The sequence below is a fragment of the Lepidochelys kempii genome, chromosome 9 (assembly GCF_965140265.1).
Source record: "Lepidochelys kempii isolate rLepKem1 chromosome 9, rLepKem1.hap2, whole genome shotgun sequence".
In the NCBI taxonomy this organism is placed as follows: Eukaryota; Metazoa; Chordata; order Testudines; family Cheloniidae; genus Lepidochelys; species Lepidochelys kempii.
Genome location: NC_133264.1, coordinates 44,720,364 through 44,741,658, shown reverse-complemented (window position 1 = coordinate 44,741,658; position 21,295 = coordinate 44,720,364). Strand labels below are relative to the sequence as shown.

Below are 21,295 nucleotides of genomic sequence, written 5' to 3'. Positions count from 1 at the left end.
GCCTACAGCCCTTTATTCATGAGCTGTTCCTGTGGTGGGCTGTAAAAGGGGACACTCTAGGTGAAGGAAGATGAATGGCTTCACGGAGCTGTTCAGCACCCTCATCTACAGGAGCATATTGACAGTGCGAGAGGGGAGGTCTGGAATCATGCAGCTTTACCTACCCCTGCAGCCCTGGCACCCCGCTCAGGCTGGAAGTGCACCGTGAGCTAAATGTCCGAACTACAAGTCATTTTTTATTATTGCATTTTTATGTCCTTACGAAATTTGAGATGGGAAGTGTTGGACTCTTTTCCTTAAGGTTCTCCAATATCGACCCCAAGCCCGTCTCCACTACCTCGTACCCCAACCTCCACTCCAGTGCACATGAAGCTGGGGTCTGCTAGTTCAGTCATTAATAATCCATACGTTATTGTGGACAAGCCGGCACAGATGGTCGGAGCAGCAACCCCAAGCACAGGTGCGTAATTTGATCTGTAGAAGGTAGCAGGTTAGTTTTATACATTCAAGCTTATCTTCACTTAGATCTGTGAAGATCTGAAAGCCTTTTACAAAGGAAGAGCAGTATCATTGGTTTGTATAATTAATGTACAGAATGTGTCCGTTTAACGTCAAAGGAATTTGCTTTCAGCCGTGACAGAAAAAGTAAGGCCAAATAGAAATCACACATTCTTTTCCTCAGGGAGTGTACACATTTCATAGATGAGAAGCGAGGAATGTGAGGCTCTGCTGCACACTGATAAAAAGCAAGGACACTTAAAGCTGTGCCTTTGCCATGGCCAAAGTGCTCTTCCCGCCAGCTCCCCATCTTTAACCCAGAAGTGAGACCTGCAAGTACTAGAGATTCCAGCATGCGTTTCTCTAGCTGTATCGAAACAATAGGTCAATTGGATTAAGATGGTCTGGAGAAGAGATGTACCAACCTTTTGTGCAACTGTGAACTTTCATTCAGCTGCTTCTAGCTGGTTGGCTTCAGGATCACCCCAGACTCATTTAACTGGATTCCCACGGTGCTTCAGAGGTGACGCTAGGGCAGGGGTGGGAAATCTTTTTGACCCGAGGGCCACATCAGGGTGCAAAATTGTATGGGTAGGGAAGGCTGTGCCTCCCCAAACAGCCTGGCCCCCTATCCACTCCCTCCCACTTTCTGCCCTCTGACTGCCCCCCTCAGAATCCCCAACCCCCTCCCTCCCCCCCGCTCCTTGTCCCCTGACCGCCCCCCCCCCGGGACCCTCTCCATCCAACACCCCTCCCTCCTCCCCGGTCCCCTGACTGCCATGCCCCCTATCCACCCCCCAGCCCCCTGACAGTCCCGCTGGGACTCCACACCTATCCAACCACCCCCTCTCCCTGTCCTCTGACCATCCCCTGCCCCATCCAACAGTTCCCTGTCCCCTGACTGCCCCCCCCCATCCAACACACACACACACCACCCCCTTACCATGCAGCTCAGAGCAGCAGGAGCTCACAGCCCTGCCGCCCAGCCAGAGCCAGCTGTGCTGTCCATGAGATAACGTGGCTGTGGAGGAGGGGAACAGCAGGGGAGGGGCAGGGGGCTAGCCTCCCTGGCCAGGAGCTCAAGGTCTGGGCAGGACTGTCCTGCGCGCCGGATGTGGCCCGTGGGCCGTAGTTTGCCCACCTCTACACTAGGGGAACCTATGCAGTGAATGTCTGTCGGTCTGGGGAGTACAGACTGCAGGAGACAGATAGAAGGCAATAGGAGCCAGTTGGAAACCCTTGCCTGCATGTTGAAGGAAAAATAACTGTTTGTGAGTCCATTATTAGAAACAGACGAAGAATTTCCTGTCTAAATGCACGTATAGGTAATTATATATAGGTGTGTATAATAGCTTCTCAAAATGACACTTGGAGCTGACATAGTATGTTCATCCTGGTTACAGTGATCTATGGAGTATGTGTTTTTCACTAGACATAGCTGAAAAAGGGGGAAGATCTTCATTAAAATGTGTCCCTTTTCTTTGTCAGAAAATCACATTTTTTTCAGTGAGCACCCCCGTACAACTGTGTGGGAGGAAAACTGAGTGGTGGAAAACCACTGTATGTTTGCAGTAGCTGAATTTCTTTTAATCTCTGTTTTGAGTTCTCTTGGGTAAATCCGATGCAATTTGATAACGAGTGGAATTTTCAAAAGCACCTAAGTGGCTTAGGGGTACGAGTTCCATTGGAAGTCAGTGAGGACTTGTATGTCAGAGTCACATAGGTAGTTTTCAAATTCCCACCCAGTATCTTAATTTTTTTAAAAGAGGGTAAAACAAAGGGACACTACTAAGTCAGGTGAAGTCTGAAACAAAGGTTTTGTAGAAGCCAGCTTTCACAAAACCTACCCTCAATAGAAATATCTGTATAGTTTTGTTTTTAATATAAATCTAAACAGTTTATAAATAAACACTGCAAGGGGATATATTATATGTGCAACCCACGTGTTGCAGAACTGTACCATTGATTGAGAATCAGAAAGTGAAACTAGTTTTGTTGAGTGGAGTACAAATGTAAACTCTTCAAACAGGGAAGAAGCAGATTTTAAAAATTTGTGTTTTAATATTCAAAAGTACTTGAAGAAGAAAAGAGATTTTTAGCATTATGTTTAGAGAGGTCTTGTTCCTTTAAAGAAGGGATGTTTAGTTTGTGTTGCTTTTGACTATACATTGTCTTCTGTAACAGAACACTAATGTAACTTGTCCCCATCCTGATCTCCCTGATCATGTCTTCCTTGTTTGATGAAAAGCTGTATTTATTCAATGGTAACAAGGACTGAACCCTTATGCTGAAATCTGCCTTATCTTCCAATAGGGAGACAAAGTGGGTGAGGTAATATCTTTTGTTGGATCAGCTTCTGTTGGTGAGAGAGAGACGCTTTTGAGCTTCTGGGTAAGCTTGAAAGCTTGTCTCTCACCAACAAAAGTTGGTCCAACAAAAGACGTTACCCCACCCCCCTCATATTCTGTGACCGACATGGCTACTACAACACTGCATAAAACTTATCTTCCAATACACAGGAAGCCCAACAAGCAAACAGACAAGTGTCTCTCAAGCCTCTCATGGAGCCGGATCTCCAGTCTCAAAGATCCATGGAAGCAGCTTGGTAACATCAGCTGTCAAGGTAATATTCTTGTTAGGTTGTCTGTTTCCATAAAGAAATAGCTTCATGTGGAGCAGGCTTTTTTAGCATCATAAATGTTGATTCCAGACAACTTCATGTTTTCTCATTAGTACATTTGAACGTTTACTCTGTCTAGCCGCCCTAGCACAATTGTTTATATGGTATGATAGTGTAATTCCATTCAGCTCTAATTAGAGTTGTGAGTACTTCTCTGAAAAGTGCCAGTCTCTTGTTAGCATATAAGGAAATCATTGGAGGGCACAGTTATCGGTACTGTCAAAATACCTCATCTTTCAAAGACTCTGTTCTGTAAAAGACTCTGATCTTTTTTGGCTTGGTTGGTGGTGATATCAGATTTAACGAGAGGTGCATATTTTTAAAATCTCAGTTCCAAATTTTCTGCATGACTAATACATTCATATTAGGCCAATAGCTGACATTAGGTGACTTTACAGCTACCTCCATCAAAAAAATGTTCATGTCAACAACTGGGAGATAAAAAGAGCGCCAATGCGCTAGCGACATTGGAAGCTTTAGCTACAAAAAAGTATTTGCCCCAGACAAATGTGGAGTCACTGACGGTAAATTGAGAATGAATAGGGTCTGTGCTTTACAGCTGGAAAGCTCTAAAGGTATGGAGCTGGGTTAGTTCAGACAAAATCTTTCCCATTTTCTTTACAGAGAAGGGTATTTTGGCAGATTAATGGCATCAATGACACCCCCTTTTGAAAGTAGTTGGTGGAGCCTGGGGTGTGCTGGAGCTTTGTCAGCATTAGCCTGTTCAGCACATGCAAGAATAATTGATTTTAGGCTGCCTGGATAATTGCCATTCAGTCTACAGAGAAGAGCCTCTTGGTTTTTTTAATTGAGATTCAGAACGTTCCTTTCCAACCAGGTCTGTCTCTGAGACTCTTTAGAATAGGAATTTTGTCACGTGGGTACATATGACAAGATTTACTCCGTAAAATGAAGCATGTATTCCCATCTTGTATTTTTATCATAGTGAGAGATCCAATCCATAGACTTTGTCCCAGAGTGATCGTATCACTTCTCTTAGGAAACAAGTTTTTACATATTTGAGGCAGCAAACATGGAGCAGCTTTTTTAACTGTGATTTTTGCACCCCCTTATTCTATTTTAAAAACAAACAAAAAAAGTCTGTTCACAGTGACTGCCATTAACAAGGCTAAGATTAACTCTTTATTTCACTGGTTCGGAGCAGTTACTTCTCTGTAGTGTCAAACAAATCAGAGTAGATCCAAAGATGCACACCACCCATACTGAATGAATTACATATTTTCAAGGTGACGCTGTTTAGAAATCGGAAGTTAATTAGAAAAATAAGTGGAAGTCTGTTCCCTGTAAATCTCAATGTGTCTTCCACTGGGTTGGAAACACGTAATTTTGGACGGGTAGAAACAAATTCTGTTGTATTAAAACAGTCCAGTGTAACATTTCAAAGCATCGTCTGTTCAGCATTTTTCTTCATCTCTTCAATAGTTTTCTGGCACAGTGACTGAAAGTAAGAATTTACGTTTATTGAAAAGAGTATGGAACGAGTCAAAAAAAAATTTGACTCATCTACCAACCTCCACAGCTGGAATGAAAGAAACAAAATTTTGCAGATCTAGGTGTGTGACATACATAATGTAGGTAGAAAATATCGCTACTTCTGCACAAGCCTGCCAGTTCTACTATGAAGTTTGCGTGCCATCGGAATTTTTTACTTAAAGGAAAGAAAAATGTATCTGAAACAGAACTTTGTTTTGTTTGCAACTTTAAATCAGCAAATGGTTTTCCAATTTTTTTTCTTTTAAAATGTGCTCCCAACTCTTAGATTGTGTGTGCCAGTTTTTAGCCTAATTTAAATTTGCAGCGTTTAAAGAATGGAAAAATCTAGGCTTATTATAAAAACACTTTAGCATGCCTGTGACTATAGCGATCAGTCCATTTCTATCCGCTAATTACCATACAATAATAAACATTGTTTTAGTTGCTGGTGATATAACTTGCAACAAAAAAGGATTTGATGTTTGCAGGTGCTTATATTGTTTGGCAGGATTCCATTGTGTTGGTCAGTGCTGGGCAACCTGCGGTCCACAGGCCACACGAAGCCCGTCCGGGTAATCCGATGGCTGGCCATGAGACAGGTTGTTTACATTATGACAGGTTTCAGAGTAACAGCCATGTTAGTCTGTATTCGCAAAAAGAAAAGGAGTACTTGTGGCACCTTAGAGACTAACCAATTTATTTGAGCATGAAGTGAGCTGTAGCTCACGAAAGCTCATGCTCAAATAAATTGGTTAGTCTCTAAGGTGTCACAAGTACTCCTTTTCTTTTTGTTTACATTGACCATCAGCAGGCACGGCCGCCCACAGCTCCCAGTGGCCGAGATAATATCTTTTACCGGAACAGCTGCTATTGGTGGAAAGAACAAGCTTTAGAGCTTCACGAGCTCTTCCTGAGGTCTGTAGAGGGTAACCAGAGTGTCTAAGCTAAACACAAGGTGGGACTGATTGTTAAGCATAAGGGGTTCAAACACACTGTAGGAGATCACTTAAATGAAGTGGGTAATTAAGGGTTCTGCAGGTGGTAGGGTGGGTTACAAATTGGTGTTGTAATGAGCCATAAAACCAGTTGTAATGAGCCATTAAAACCTTAGCTACCTTGTGTCTCTCATATCCTGGGATCAATATGGCTACAACAACAGTGCAGATAAGGAATTCAGGGCACTCTGTGTTATCAGTAATGTGACTACAGGAAGTCATTGCTTTATGTTTTATATTGCATGTTCCACCTAATTGTGTGTCATATGCATTCATCCGTAGCAAGAGGATTCTCTATTTGCAACCATGCCGCCCCTTTGTCCAATTGGGAGTCATTCTAAGGCGCAAAGCCCTAAATCTGTGACAGGCGGACTTGGAGCTTTTACAAAGGTATTTGATTTATGTTCTTGGCTTTGTATAGGGCTGCATGTTCTGGTAGTATCACTGCACACTGGGTTTCGTCACAAAGTGTGTAACTTTTCTAGTGCATGTCATGGTACCATTGGGAGTGAGTTCTTGGGGCCTGACTGCCCTTTCCCTTGTTACGTGAATAGGGAAATGAAAACTTTTGCAACTGTCAGTAGATTAGTCTTCATTTCCATTCTGTTCTGTTGGCTTGATTGTTCCTCTGCCCTCTTTCCCTTTTCTGTCTCCCTTGTTCCATCTCATTCATCCTTTTCCTTGATGAACCGCTGCCATATTCTAACAAATCTTAAAGAGCTGTACTTTTATTGCATAATACAGTAGAACCTCAGAGTTACAGACCCCTTGGGGAATGAAGGTTGTTCATAACTATGAAATGTTCATAACTCTGAACAAAGTGTTATGGTGGTTCTTTCATAACCTTACAAAGCTTACAACTGAACATTGACTTAATACAGTTTGAAACTTTACTTTGCAGAAGTAAAATGCTGCTTTCCCTTTATTTTTTAGTAATTTACATTTAACCCAATACTGTCCTGTATTTGCTTTTTTTCCTGTCTGTGTTGTCTCTGTTGCTGCCTGATCGCGTACCTCTGGTTCCAGATGAGGTGTGTGGTCGCCTGGTCAGTTCGTACCTCTGTTGTTCATAACTCTGAGTTTCTGCTGTACATGAAAAATAAACTGTGGTGGTCTGAGACTCTAGGCTATTTTCCCTGCCGCCTAGTACTTTACCAGGGTTTCTGACTGTCCAATATTGGTGTTTAAGTGCATTTCCCTAGGTGTCACTTGTCCAGATTTCCTTTTAACCAACTGTAGTATCACTTGTCGTCTTGTGAGCCAGTACTCTGCCCACTCCTTGCAGAGGAATGAATAGGATGATCTAATAGAAGAGGATTTCCATTTCTAACTACTGGCCCTGGCATCCAAAGTTACATGTTTATCCCAGAGCTCTGAGGGGCTGCCTTACATTCCTTTACATTGTGAGTTAATTTGGATGAGAGAGGAAGGGTGGTGAAGTGTTTACGGTGCTAGTCCGGGACGCAGTCTTGCTCCGCAAGACTTCCCGCGTAACTGTGACAAGTCACTCCAGTCTCTGAGCCTCAGTTCCCCAGATGGGGATAATAACAGTTAGGGGGATAATACATTCAAGTTGCTGAGACCCTGTGGTAATAGGGGTCGAAACTGAAATGAATAAGGCACACCTTTTACATAATGTAGCAGGATAGAAAAGGATTTATCAACATTTGGGGTTTTGTCTTGGGTACAGGCCATATTTGGGGCAGGATCCTGGATGGGAATTAAAAGCCCAGAGTACTGCTCAGTCCTGAGCAGACAAATGCATAGTTGAAGCTTCCAAACAGAACAAACACATAGTTAATATTAATAATGACACTTCGCACTTGTAGCTTTCCCATCACTTTGCAAACACTAACTAAGCCTCATAAGGCCCCTTGAAAGTTGGCAAGTATTTGCCCAATTTGACAAAACAGGAAGTGAAGTCAGAGTGGTTCAGAGGCTGTGCGGTGGGAGTTGGTGTCAGAGCTCCAGAGCTTTTGGCTCTCTGTGTCGTTCTCAGCCCGGCAGCTCCTGCCTCTCTCTGAAGACTGATGCTTGCAGATGATGATTTCTTTTGGAGCACAAAGCAGTTTGTTTACTCCAATTTTCCTTATGAAAAGGTGATAATAAAGCAGGAGCCTGGAGAGCTGCCCCAGCAACCACAGCTACCGGTGACTGGGACAACCTCGCAGGCCTCAGGGCAGCAGTATGTCACTGTGAAGGGGAGTCACATGATAGCTTTGTCACCTCAGAAGCAGATCGTGAGCACGGGAGAGGGGACCGCCCAATCGAAGGTATTGAATGTTTTGATATTTTAAACTGCCTGGACTCACTGCAGTTTCACTGTCGCATCCCTACCCTGCTGCTAGCACAGAACTGGGGGGAGAGCAGGCAGCAGTCAGTGCTGCTTCTCTTACAGCCATTGAGTTTGGGGGAGGTCATAGGAAATCAGCTGCCTCTGTGCTGCTGCCTTAGAATGCTGGAGGTACTATGTGTAAGGGAGTGCTAGGCCACAGGTTCAAGTCCAGCTCTAGAGGTAGATCTTATTCTCTTATTTTTCATAGGTAATTTTACTTACATGGGGAAGTTAAGGGGGTGGAAACAGCTGCACATTGTTGCCTGCAGGGAACAACCTCCTGCTTCCTATTTACTCCTCCATTGCAAAGGTTTAAGAGAGAGAGAATCAGGAAGAACTAGCCCAGAATGGAAACTTTATTTTGCATCAGTGGAACGAGAACGACAGTAGATTTCAGCGTGATGTGTCAGTGAGAGAGAAGCAAAGCAGCTGGGGCACGCTTGGCACTTAGCAGCTCCATGTGTAATGGCTCAACAATCCAGGCATCAAAAGGGTTACTTCCTGCCTTTCTACCCACTCTGGTAGAATAGGTGTATACAGTGAAATCTACCTGCCAAGCACATGGACCAATGTATGCAAAATATATTTTCGTATATAAATATATATTAATATTTACAAATCAGGTAATTGTTCTTTAAACTACCTTTTTGCCTAGTCTGGCAGGTGCACAAATGTGATACTTCCCTGGATGTGTTGTCCGTGTACAAAACTGAGGCTGTTCGTTAGTTCAGCATTGGGGCCAAAGTTTCTAGAGTTTATTTTCATGAGTCAGTTGAAACTTAACTTTCTTCAGAACCGTAGGTCAGCATGTTATCCCCCTGCCTCAGCGAGAGAGACTTGCTGGTGCCAACCTGTGTCAGTTCCTGGACACTCAGCTAGCTACCCCAACAAACTCATCAGAACCCTGCCAGCCCGCATTTTACTTTGCAGATTAACACCAAGTGTATCCCAGGCCCAGAACTCCTCAGAAGCATCCCCCTGTGATGTCTAGCCCCTGTCACTGGACACTCTCCGTAATTGCCAGGTATGCTGTCCCCAAAGAGACAGTGTGCACACAGCTGGAAGCTTACAATTTAGGATTGGGTCCTTTGTAATAACACAGCACTGTAATCTATTTATAGTGAAAACAAAGAGAAGTTGTTTAACAAAGAGCAGTGAGTCATAGATTCAGGTGAGTGTTGAACAAAAATAATGGAAACAGAAATGGTTACCAACAAAAGTATAACGCTTTCTAGAGATTAAAACTTAGGCTACAGTCCTTGTCTAATACAGTCTCTCACCAAAGCTTTTCTGCAGAGCTTGCTGGCTTCCAGTCATCACCACAACCCAGACTTTTGTGAATACCCCTATGCCCTCAAAGGGGTTTTCTCAGCGAATGGATAACAGAGGTTCTTTTTCCTTCCTCTTATGGTTCAGTAGACCTTTGAAATGCATCATTTTGAAGTGCACTAACAGATAAGACTCTTCGCCCCTGTTGATTGCTCTCCTGTGTGCTGTCGCCCATGCTGAGTCCAAATTCTCCACTACACCACCCTGTCGTCAACCTGTTTTTTTCCTGTTGACTACATGTGGATTGGGCCAGCTTTACTGTACTTAATTTATATTTGACAGAGAGCTAACTACCTTCCCTCCTGGTTCTCCCTTTGCTTGGTTACATACTTTAAGGCATAATATCAATAGGTATACATAACTCCTTCTATAGTGTTAGTATAGACATTTTACAATGATATTAATGACCAGGGTGTCACTGGCTTTCATTTGATACCTCACAAGACACTTTTTGGATAAATACTATGAAAGTAGTGTGTTTGTTTGTCAGGCCTGATAAGAGTTTACTGATATAATAGTGAACCCTTTGCCAGTAGGCATTGAGGGCTTCCTTGGGTCTCATGGCTCTCTGCACTTCACTAAGGCAAACTTCAGGTTCCTTCTGAATGAAGCAGTTTCCTGTGTTGGGGAATATTGAGGGTCCTTGGATAAGTGTGTCACACTCAAATTTTTAATGGGCATTCTGAAATCATGGTTGGTTTTATAGGTATTTTCTCACCAGTGGACTGAACAGGAATGGTTGCGAGTTGATCAGTTTTTTTAATAGTCTCTGACTCTGTTGGTCTTAGTTACATTTTAATGTGTTTGAGTCCCCATTATGTTAAGTTTGTTGTTTCAGAATGGGTAACCTGGTAGCTTGTTTAACCTCTGAAATGCCCTGAAATAGATACTAACTTCTTGGGTAGCCCACCAGGTGGAATGTTAATTCTCTCCAGGTGCTGTACCATAGAAACCCTGCATGAAGAGTGTCATCGGTTGCTTATTTATTACAGGTCGTTGGGGTTCCAGTCGGTTCTGCTTTGCAGTCAACGGTGAAACAAGCTGTGGCTATCAGTGGTGGTCAGATACTTGTGGCAAAATCCAGCTCTTCAGTAGCAAAAGCTGTTGGTCCAAAGCAGGTTGTAACCCAAGGAGTAGCAAAAGCCATTGTGAGTGGAGGTGGTGGAACAATTGTTGCCCAACCTGTGCAAACTTTAACAAAGGCTCAGGTGACTTCGGCAGGGGTTCAGAAAAGTGGATCTCAAGGTTCAGGTAAAGTTTCTTTACAACTTGGATTACAAAATTCAGATTTCAGAGTAGCAGCCATGTTAGTCTGTATCCGCAAAAAGAACAGGAGTACTTGTGGCACCTTAGAGACTAACCAGTTTATTTGCGCATAAGCTTTCGTGAGCTACAGCTCACTTCATCGGATGATTCATTTTGGAACTCTGTCATGCTCCAGTATTATTCCAAACACAACTATATTTCAGAACGAGATGGAAACACCTAGTCAAAACAACATGCTAAGAGATCTGTAGTAAAAATTTATTAAAATTACTAGTGTAGTGTAGTTATATGTAAACTGTCTTCAACAGAAGAGATACCTAGTGCTGTGAGCACAGCATTCTCATGGTTATGCACAGGTTTCAGAGGAGCAGCCGTGTCAGTCTGTATCCGCAAAAAGACCAGGAGGACTTTTTGTGGCACTTGTGGCACCTTAGAGACTAACCAATTTATTTGAGCATAAGCTTTCATGCATCCGATGAAGAGGGCTGTAGCCCACGAAAGCTCATGCTCAAATAAATTGGTTAGTCTCTAAGGTGCCACAAGTACTTCTGGTCTTTTCATTGTTATGCACAGTGTTCATTGGTTAGCCACTATTTTGTTCTGACTTTATTTCAGTTGCCCAGGTTTTATTATGAATCCTACTCTGCAAAACTGAATTTTTAACATGGTTTTCTGTTTTTTATTTCGTTTCTAGTGATGGCTACGCTGCAGTTGCCAGCCACAAACCTGGCAAACTTGGCTAATTTACCACCAGGCACCAAACTGTACCTTACCACCAACAGCAAGAATCCTTCGGGAAAAGGAAAACTGCTTCTGATACCCCAAGGAGCCATACTGCGAGCCACAAACAATGCTAGTTAGTCTTGCAGGGAAATCTAATGAGTTAAATAATGTAATCATTTTGTAATTAATGTGTTAAGCATTTTTCCTTTTATTCTGGTACTTTGGGAGTTAGTAATAGACAAGTTTCTTCACTAAAGAAAAGAGAAAAAAAGGCATGGTACTGTTCAGTGAGGGGACCCTTGAGAGCTTTCATATAAGTCATCCCTTGACCCCCAGGTTTTTTTAAAGCAAAAACTGCAAATAGTGATCAAGTAAGAAGAAGATTCCAGCCAGTCAGCATGCTTTTTTTAACCCTTCATTGGTAATCCGGGAAAGGGAGTGTACAGCACATTCCTGAAACCTGCAGCTGACATTAAATTGAAAGCAGTTGTGAAAACTCGTGACCAATATTAAAAAGGGACTGAGAGAAACTGGTAACATGAGCAAAAAATAAGAAAAAGAAGATTCATCTTGGAAAAGGGCAGGCTGTTCTGGCTGAGGGGGAAATAATCTAAAACACAAATGCTCATATAGGATCTGATCCAAAGTCCAGTGAAGTTGATAGACTCCCATTGAGTTGAGTGGACTTTGGATCAGGGCCGTAGTGAAAAAGCTGGGAAGCAGTACTGCTAAGAGTATTAGGTTGATGATTAAGTAGATATTAGTTTGCAGTGTGTCGTGGCTGCTATAGAAAAGCCCAGTGCTCTCTTAGGCTTCTTATGCAAAGATGTTGCATAATGTATATGACGGGGCTGGTTCAGTTTTGCCTAGAATACTCCTTTCGTTTTTGAACACAAAAATTAACAGAGAGAGAACAGCTAGAGGGAATTGGCAACAGGCAACAAAAATGGCCAAGGCGCTCAAGGGACCAAATTATACAGAAAGCTCAAAGGGATGACAGGGGTATCTTAGCTTTGCAACACCTGAGAGAACCTGGTGTCAGGGGAGGGGGGAGATCACCTTGACAAGTTTATGAACGATATTGACTGGAGCTGGTCAAAACTTTTTTAATGGAAAATGGGGGTTTTGACTAAATGAAATTTTTTTGCAGAAAAGTGCCTGTTTTCCTTGATAGTTTTCAACTTTTCATTGGGAAACCCAAAAAAATCAAAATTACCAGAGGGGTGTTTGCCCATTTTCTGATCAGCTTTGGTATTGACAGCATGAAGGCAGAGGAGGAGTTTGAGTGCAATACACGAGGCTATAACCAGAAACAGTGGGATGAAGTGTTTTTTTTTAAAAAAAAAAAAAAAAAGATAAACGTCAGTGCTGAAATAGACCTTCCTAACTGAGGTGTTTTGGTCTGTGATATATTGCTGGGAGCCTCATTGCTTGGGACTCTCAGAGCTAGGTTGGGCACAATCCTGCACTAGCAGGGAAATGGACAGTATAACCTCATAAGTAAAGCAAACGTCTGATTCTTTGGAAAAACAGTAACCATTTTGCCCACTTCAAGAGACTGAAAATAGGACTGAGTTCACGCTGCTCTCAGTATAAGCTCAGTAAGCGTATCCAAATGCAGCCTTAGATTATCGCTCTTTGCAAAGTAATCATTGGTGAGTGCTCTGTAACGACTCTGAAATTATATTCAAACACTGGTGAAGTGTATCTGATGTAAAAGCAAACTCAGTAGCATGCAGGGTCATTGGTAGGATTTCATATATGCATAATCTATAAGAGGCTTTTGAAAGAGCTAGTAAATTGCTGGTTTGCATCTGCCTCTGACTGTAGAGACGGCAGAGCAAAACAAAAAAGACTTCCGTGCACCCACAAGCAGCCTCAGTCCCTTTCAGTTTGTTCCCAGAGTCTGCTGAGGTGGAAGAGCACAGTACTACCCCCAGAATCATGCAGTGCCCGCTGCATTGGAAAATCAGTGCATAGATGCTGCTCACTTACGAAGCGCATGGCAGCCTGCGTCACACAAGGCCTTTAAAGTTATATGCACATAGATACCTCAGCTGCTGTCTCTGTGTACCTGTTGAAGAGCTATCATAGAACCCCCCCATCTGAGGACAGACATGTATAAGAGAGGAATGTGGTGTCGTTGGAGAGAAGCGAATTTCTGTGTAGTTTCACTGTTGAAATGGTGTGGCTGCTCAGCCTCTGATGCCGAACTCTGCAGAGTCATTGTTTCAATTTTTGTTACAGGTCTCCAGTCAGGCTCTTCTACAAGTGCAGGGGGAGGAGGAGGAGCAGCAGCAGCCCCTGCCCAAAGCACAAGTAGTGGCTTATCCCAGCATCTCACCTACACGTCCTACATCCTCAAACAGACACCACAGGTCAGAGTTGTACTGCATTTTAATTGATCCAGGGGTGCCCAGACCTTGTGCTAGCATCCGTGGTCCTGTAATAGTTGAGTTTCAAATTGAGGGGGAGCCAGACCCTTCTGGAGGGCATGGCCACCTCTCTGCCCTGCTGGCCATTCACTCTCTCTTCTCATCTCTGCTGCAGCTGACAGTATGCTCTGTGCCACTCTCCCGCCTGTGAGTTGTGTGGTGCAGTTTTCTGCTCCCTGCGGGCTGTTGCATGATGCAGAGAGCATTGTTGTTTGTTGTAGCACAAGGGAGTAGGAGGAGGAGAGAGAACATGCACCAGTGAATGACTGCAGGGAGCAAGCGTGTTCCCCAAAAATGGGACAGGAGGGGTAGAAGCAACCTCCAAAACAGAGGTGGGAAAGGGGGGTGTTGAGGTGGACACACCAGAAGAGCTAGAGATCAGGGAGGCAGCCCCAAGGGGGAAGAGAGAGCACTAGAAATCGAAAGATGGAGGAGGGAGGTATTGGGGAGAAAAAGCAAGAGTGAGCCATGGGAAGCAAAGCTAGAAAAGGGCGGGGGGGCGGCTGGCGAAAAGGCCAATGAAAAAAGCTAACAGAGAGAATGGACAAACAAAACAGGTGAGAGGTGGCAATTAAGTCATGGTATGTGGGGAAGGACTCTGGGGTCCACAGGCTAGTCTGTTAGAGTGGGGTCTCCAGCTGCTGTTGGGTCTAGCATGGCTTCAACTCTGTTCTAGGTGTGACCTTTGTGGAATTAATTAGGCTTCAGAGCTGAAAGGAAGACTGCCCCCGGTCCTTTTCTCTCCGCCCAGCTGTCTCTGAACATTCAGAAGGGAAATTGTATTTGTCACAATGAATAAACTGTGAAGTATGTGAGGCTTATTAAATTACAGTGGATGTGTGAGCAGATTGGAACCTGGCTTGTGACCTTTTCTTCTGAGGTTCTCTCACTTCCAGTGTTTCACATAATGTCGCTTTACAGTGAGATGAGAGTGCTGCCTCTAGCAAGAACATCCACTGTAATTAATTGCAAAATGTTTTTTTTTTTTAAATAATCTTTGTGGTAGGAAGTACTTTGAGCCCTGTGTACTCTCACTGCTGCGGAGAGTGAAGATTTCCTCTAAGACCCTTTGAGGTCAGCAAACAAGATATATGGGCTTTCATATTTCTGTTAACTCCAAATGACAGTAGGAAATCTGATTAGTCTGTGCAACCTGAAGGACAAGAAATCTTTGTTTAAAATAAAATCTCAGATCAGAGAAAGCCGTTACAAATGTCACTGTCACGTTACTGGTGCAGAATTCAATTTTTTTCATACCATTTGATTTCCACTCAGAGAGCCTAACCTAGGTAACTTTTTTATTTTTGACCAGGGCACGTTTTTAGTTGGTCAGCCATCTCCCCAGCATTCTGGAAAGCAGTTGACACCAGCCTCAGTTGTTCAGGGCAGCGTAGGAGTCGGAGCATCTTCCACTCAAGGACAGCAGGCATTAAAAGTAATAACTGGACAGAAGACTGCTTTATTTGCCCAGGTAACTTTCAAATATCTTGTTTGTCTCTATTGTTCAAACTATATGTATTGTCTCGTGATGAGGGGAAATAATGTAACCACTTTTACAAAAAGTTTAGCTCTCTTTTGGTTTAGGTAGGCAAGCAACAGGTTTTGTATTTATTCCATAGTTTCATTGCAACAGATTGGTTTTCAAAAAAAAAATCTAACTAGAAGAAAAAACCTCCAACTTTAGGCTTAGCCTTTTAAAAAAAACAAACAGAAAGCATGCTTGTACTGTATGTGAAATATTGGGCCAGATTTTCAGACAGTGACCCCTGCATATGCATAGTGCAAATAACTGGACACAATATTGCACCTTGTTTTATTTGGATCCACAGGTTGAGTCTTGCAAATGTCCCATGTCCCTGCATTGTAGACCTGCTCAGAGACTTCTTAGTAACTTAAATTGCAGGTGCAAATAAATTCAGGTTCTCTCTGAAAAGTAGGTTCTTTTAAGGTGTCTCACGTTGGGGACCCAAAAATTGAGAGACCCATAATCATTGGGTCACTTCTGAAAAAGTAGACTCTAATGTAGACAATGAGCAGCTTATAAACAATTGTCTCAAAGTTAAGCTTAGTGATCTGGCTTCAAAAACACCTCTTCTTCCCTCAGAAATATTCTGATTTTTTCTGCTCTAGTACAAAAAGCAGCTGTTTTAAAAATTACTTCATTGGAATGCTTTCTCTTAAACTGAACTCTCTCTTTTGAAGGCGGCTCCTGGTGGACAAACATCGCTGATGAAAATATCAGATGGTTCGTTGAAATCAGTGCCTGCTTCCTCACAGCTCTCCAAACCCGGCACCACCGTGCTGAGAGTATCAGGAGGGGTGATCACTGCAGCCACGACCCCAGCCATGTCCCTCCCGGCAAACGGAGTTGCACAGGTGAGAAGAAGCATTGCTAGTACATGGTCACAGGAACCTAGAAATCAAAAACAAAGCATCCAGGAGACACATACGTTCAAGACATGAGCACAGGAAAGGGGCTAGCATGATGCTTGGAGACATTTCTGCTCTAATCATCTTTGTCTGTGTGCTTGCATGAGTAGAGCATGAATTTGGCATGGAGTATGCTGTGCATGTGGACTCCTCCTAGTTCAGTTGCTCATGACCTCTAACGGGAGGAGGAACAGACTTGGTGCTTTGTCGACATGTGTGCACTGACGTACATGCCTAACCAACTTTATGTTGGTACAAAGATAAAAACTTTACACTCAGGTCTCTGCTGATGCAGGTGTCTGTAACGATATGCAATGTTTGGTTCCTAACCAATATAATCTTAAAGAAATAATTTGCTGTTTTTTCCCCGTCAGTAACCTTTTTTCTTCAACATTATTAGCTCTCTTGTGTTTTCTGACATCTGCTTGTGTTCTTGCCCAATTTTATGCTTGACAGGAAACTCAACTAATTTCTGTTGGATTTTTTGCCATTTGTGCATATTTTATCATTTTACCTGTGGACAGCAGAAGAGGAATAAAACAGCACAAAGATGGACAGAAGTCATTGTAACTAATGCAGCTTCTGTTAAAACTGCCTCTCCTTTGAGTGTTCCAGTGCTAATCATCCTCTGTTATCTATTGTGGGGTTTTCTATAATACCCATCATTGTAGTATCTGAGCACCACACTGGTAAATTAGAGCAGCACAGTGAGGTCCCCAAAAGACTGATATGGAGTGATTTGTTCTCTTCATTTTGCAGGTTCAGGGGGTATATGGGTTATATGTATCTCTTTTTGAAATATAGAATAAATCCAGTCATGATGGAAAGGGTTTGTGAAAAAGAAGGATTTTGCAGCATGCCCTGAAAGAGGTCAGACTTTGGGTTACTCTCCTTTCAAATACACATACTGACTTTGGCTGAGAGAAGACCAGAAGTTGCAAAGTGCTTAAAAGTCTCTATACAACAGGGCAACAAATAACCAGCAGCTGTTACTTAAGTATTGGACATTTGAGATCCTTGACTCTCTCTATGAGCTTTTTGGTCTCTACTCTGCTGTGAACAGATCTCCTTGAGGGTGGAAGCCTGCAAGGTTTGTGGTCCTGTGAATTTTCAGCATTCGAAGTTTGACCCTTCTGTTTGTCCCTAAATAAAGTGATGATAATGCAGTCCCTGTCAAGAGAGGCATCCCAGAGTGGCAGAGTGAGCCTGAAATAAGGCATTGAAATTCCAAAAGTGTTGGGAAAAAGAGAGCCAAACATTTTGGGGTTCCCTCTAGGCTTTCTCAAGTAGCGGTGGACCACTGCCAGTTATATTCTAATTTATGTAATTTAAATAAAGTCTACTGGTAAAAATTTCAGAAACACTTAAGTTCTATTTTCAAAAATGAATGAGGCATTTAGGAACCTAGATCTCATTGAAAATCTTTGGGACTTAGGTTTCTGAGTGTGTAAGTCATTTTTGAAAATGAGACTTAGCCACTTAAATCACTTAGGTGCTTCTGAAAATTTTACTATACCTCTTTTTTTATTCTTCTTTCAGTCCTGCTGAAATTGTAGTATTTGTGCTATGAAGGACACGTAAAGCTGTCCTAATATGGTCCTGTCAGGAAAATAAACTTTAACCCTTCTATTGACTTGTCCCTTACACTGCCATTCCCATTGTGTACTACATGATGTTACAGCTGAGTGAGTGGAACAGCAACATCAAATCTGAAGCAAAAATTGGCAGTGATAACTCCAACAAGGGAAAGAATAGCGAGATATTTGGCAGGCTTAGTGGACACAATCAATTTGCAATCAAGTCAGTTTAAAAAAAAAAAAAAAAAAAAGTTGAGTAGTTACTCCTCACCTGCCTCTGAGCTGAGTCCCCTGCCATTTTATAGTTTAATTGTGTGTGTGTGTGGTTTGAATCTCATTTTCCTATTTTTTTTAAAAGGATTTCTCTCTTCCCTCTTGCTGTGTGAAAGATCCACACAAACAAATGCACAAAGAAAAAGCTATATGTTTTTCCTCTAATCTTTCAGTTATAATAATCTTAGGTGTCACTTTCCACCTTTGCTAGACTCTCATTCACAACACCACCCACCCACAGTTTGTCTCCAAAAGGGAGAAGAGTCAGAGACTCTATGAAGTCCGTTAAGGACGTTGATGTTGCCTGTCTATTTTACGCTGAAGCTGCTCAGATACTATGGTGAATGGTGGCAGTACAAAACCCTAAAATCACAAAAGGAACAAGTCACGCTTCTGTCTAAATTTCTTTACCTACTATTAAGTTACCAGTGTCCCTTTTTAAATGAGTCACCTGACTGAACAATGTACTGTCGCTAAGATGTGGATAAAGCATTAACAAAACCATTATCTGTCAGTGGAGGCATCTATAAGATGAAACTGACAAAATGTTTTCCCTTTTTCTGCTGATGGCTCTAGAGCAGTGGCTCTCAACCTTTCCAGACTACTGTACCCCTTTCAGGAGGCTAATTTGTCTTGCGTACTCCAAGTTTCACCTCACTTAAAAACTGAAATAAACTCTGAAATAAGATAACACACTGTGAAATAAAATAACAAAAGTTTCACAGCATGCTATTACTGAAAAATGGCTGACTTTCTCATTTTTACCGATAATTATAAAATAAATCGCGACCCCCAGGTTGAGAAACACTGATATAGTACATAGAGCAATATAAAGTCGTCTGCATGAAATTCTAGTTTATACTGACTTTGCTAGTGCCTTTCATGTAGCCTGCTATAAAACTAGGCAAATACTTAGATGAGTTGATGTACCCCCAGATGACCTCTGCGTGCCTCCAGTAGTACGCATACCCCTGGTTGAGAACCACTGCTCTAGAGTTCTGACCAGCCTTGAAATATTCAAGATTCTTGTAAACTTTTGTGCTGTGCTAACCTCAACAAGGAGGTAAGCCTCCTGTGTGAATAGGGGACTTGGTTCCTGAGAACGTTGTTCGTGAAGTTCCAGTAGCAGCACAATAGTTCTTACATGTATGGTCTGTTTCATTCCTGCTCAGAACTCCAGGGTAGTTGCAGGGAAACTGACCCAAAATGTGTATGTTTTGGAAATATTTTTAAGAGCTTTGCTTTGCATGATAGTATTCCCTAAAGACAGACAGTAGGACTGTGGATAGATCTAGATGCAGTTGCTTTTATTTCTTTTAAATGCTTCTCTCTAGCAGTATGACAAATTATTTTAAATGCTCAGTAAAATAAAACCGCATTTGACACTGCCATGTCTCTCTCTTTAATATAGCAAGCGGATAGTGCAGGTTCCAGTTCATCTTCCACTGTGGGTCCTGTGGCAAAGACATCAGGACAGCAACACCAAATTTGTATAAACCAGGGGCAGACTGGTGCATCAGGAGCTAGTAAAACTGCTGCTTCTACTGTTGTAAGTGTTGCTTCCTTGATGACTACACCAACCCCTGTTTCTGGCAAAGCTGCTGTATCAGGTAATAAACTTCCTTTCTGCCTTTTGTTACTGGAATTTAGACTTGGACTATAACTCCTTCAGATACCTTGTACAGTAAACAGTAAAATTCAGAGCACTTGCATTTTTGAGCTCTTATCAGAAATTAACTGTAGATTTAGCAATTTCCTCTAGTTCCTAAAATCTGTCTTAGTAAAATGACTTTTTGATTAACAGAAAGAAGGTTGCGAAAAGAACAATGAAAAGAACAATTTGAAATTTTACTTCCTAGGTTATTTGCATATTGAGTGTTTCTGGTTAGAGTAATGACTTTAGCTTTCCTTCCATTAGTGGTTAGTGAGGAATCTCTGTTTTGATGCCAAGTTTACTTTCTTTTTACAAAGATGCATCCCACTTGTCCAAGTACATGGTTGTATCAAAGGGAAAACACCAAAGAGATTTGAACACTAATACTGCAGACATAGGACAGTTTGTACCCAAACCATCAGTTCACTAACGATGGCTCGTATTTCCTTGGTTTAATAATTCAGTTAGTCCTAAATGCATAACATTTTAAGAAACAATTTTTTTCTTATGCATCCCAGCACATTTAAGGTAGTTTCATTTTATTTAAAAAAAAAATGAAAACTGACAGTTTTGTGCATTCTTAATTGAATTCCAATTACCATCCAAATGCATCTTGACGCAAATCCTAATTAGAGAACTGTCATCTAGTAAATAAGGAAGGAGTCATTCACCATTTTCTAACATTAAAAAATAATGTAAAAATTAAGAATTGGAATAAACGTGTTCTAAGCTAGATAATTGCTTAAATAAACATGTATAGATATAGTGTATTCTCCTGGTTAGCAGACAGAAATACCGACTTTTTAGTGTAAAAGCTATACTTAGTTGCAAATCAACATGTTTTAATAATTACACCAACCAATGAGAATGGACTTCTCTTTAGGAAAATTCAAATGAAAAACAAGATTAAAATTATTATTTAAATCAAGGTTTCCTGCCCGCTTACTTAAATCATGATAAAAATGATTATTGAAATCAATCCCCCTTGTAAATATGCTATATGCTCCTATTAGCTTTGTTTCTCAAGGCAGTCAGTATTTAATAATAAAGGGCTTGGGAGACCCAGGTTCAGGTCCATTCACCACAAACTTCCTGCATGACCCTGGGCAAGTCACTTAGTCTCTCTGTGTCTTAGTTCCCCGTCTGTATAATGGGGATAATAGCAAGGCCCTGCCACACAGGGATGTTTTGAGGAAGACTGTGATGTGCTCAGATCTACTGTAATAGGAGCTATATTGGTAGAATATAATTTACTTCATTTACAGGTTATGTTTATCAGATCCCTAAGAATAAGTTCAGGAAAAATATCAGGGGGTAGCTGTGTTACTCTGTATCCACAAAAACAACAAGGAGTCCGGTGGCACCTTAAAGACTAACAGATTTATTGGAGCATAAGCACCACTGGACTCCTTGTTGTTTCAGGAAAAATGTAAGTCAAGACTTTTGTCTTATTCTGACAAGAGTCCTTTGTGCTGAATATCTTGCCGTGTTCTTTTAAAACTCTATAGGTATTAACACAACACCTCAGTCTCTGTTTAAGATTACTGTATTATTTATAGGTTTCAGAGTAGCAGCCGTGTTAGTCTGTATCCGCAAAAAGAAAAGG

At 41.9% G+C, this 21,295-nt stretch overlaps 1 protein-coding gene across 6 annotated transcripts in view; it reads left to right on the top strand.

The window, feature by feature from the left end:
• YEATS2 (YEATS domain containing 2) overlaps positions 1-21,295 on the top strand; it is a 75,631-nt gene that overhangs the window by 31,904 nt on the left and 22,432 nt on the right. For all 6 annotated transcript variants that reach the window (XM_073360070.1, XM_073360067.1, XM_073360069.1 and 3 more), the window contains 10 exons: positions 302-460; positions 3,018-3,121; positions 5,950-6,057; positions 7,767-7,940; positions 10,324-10,582; positions 11,292-11,453; positions 13,568-13,698; positions 15,068-15,226; positions 15,958-16,131; positions 19,447-19,645. In XM_073360070.1, the coding sequence (XP_073216171.1) occupies positions 302-460; positions 3,018-3,121; positions 5,950-6,057; positions 7,767-7,940; positions 10,324-10,582; positions 11,292-11,453; positions 13,568-13,698; positions 15,068-15,226; positions 15,958-16,131; positions 19,447-19,645 (1,629 nt within the window). The remainder of the gene's footprint in view (positions 1-301; positions 461-3,017; positions 3,122-5,949; positions 6,058-7,766; positions 7,941-10,323; positions 10,583-11,291; positions 11,454-13,567; positions 13,699-15,067; positions 15,227-15,957; positions 16,132-19,446; positions 19,646-21,295) is intronic.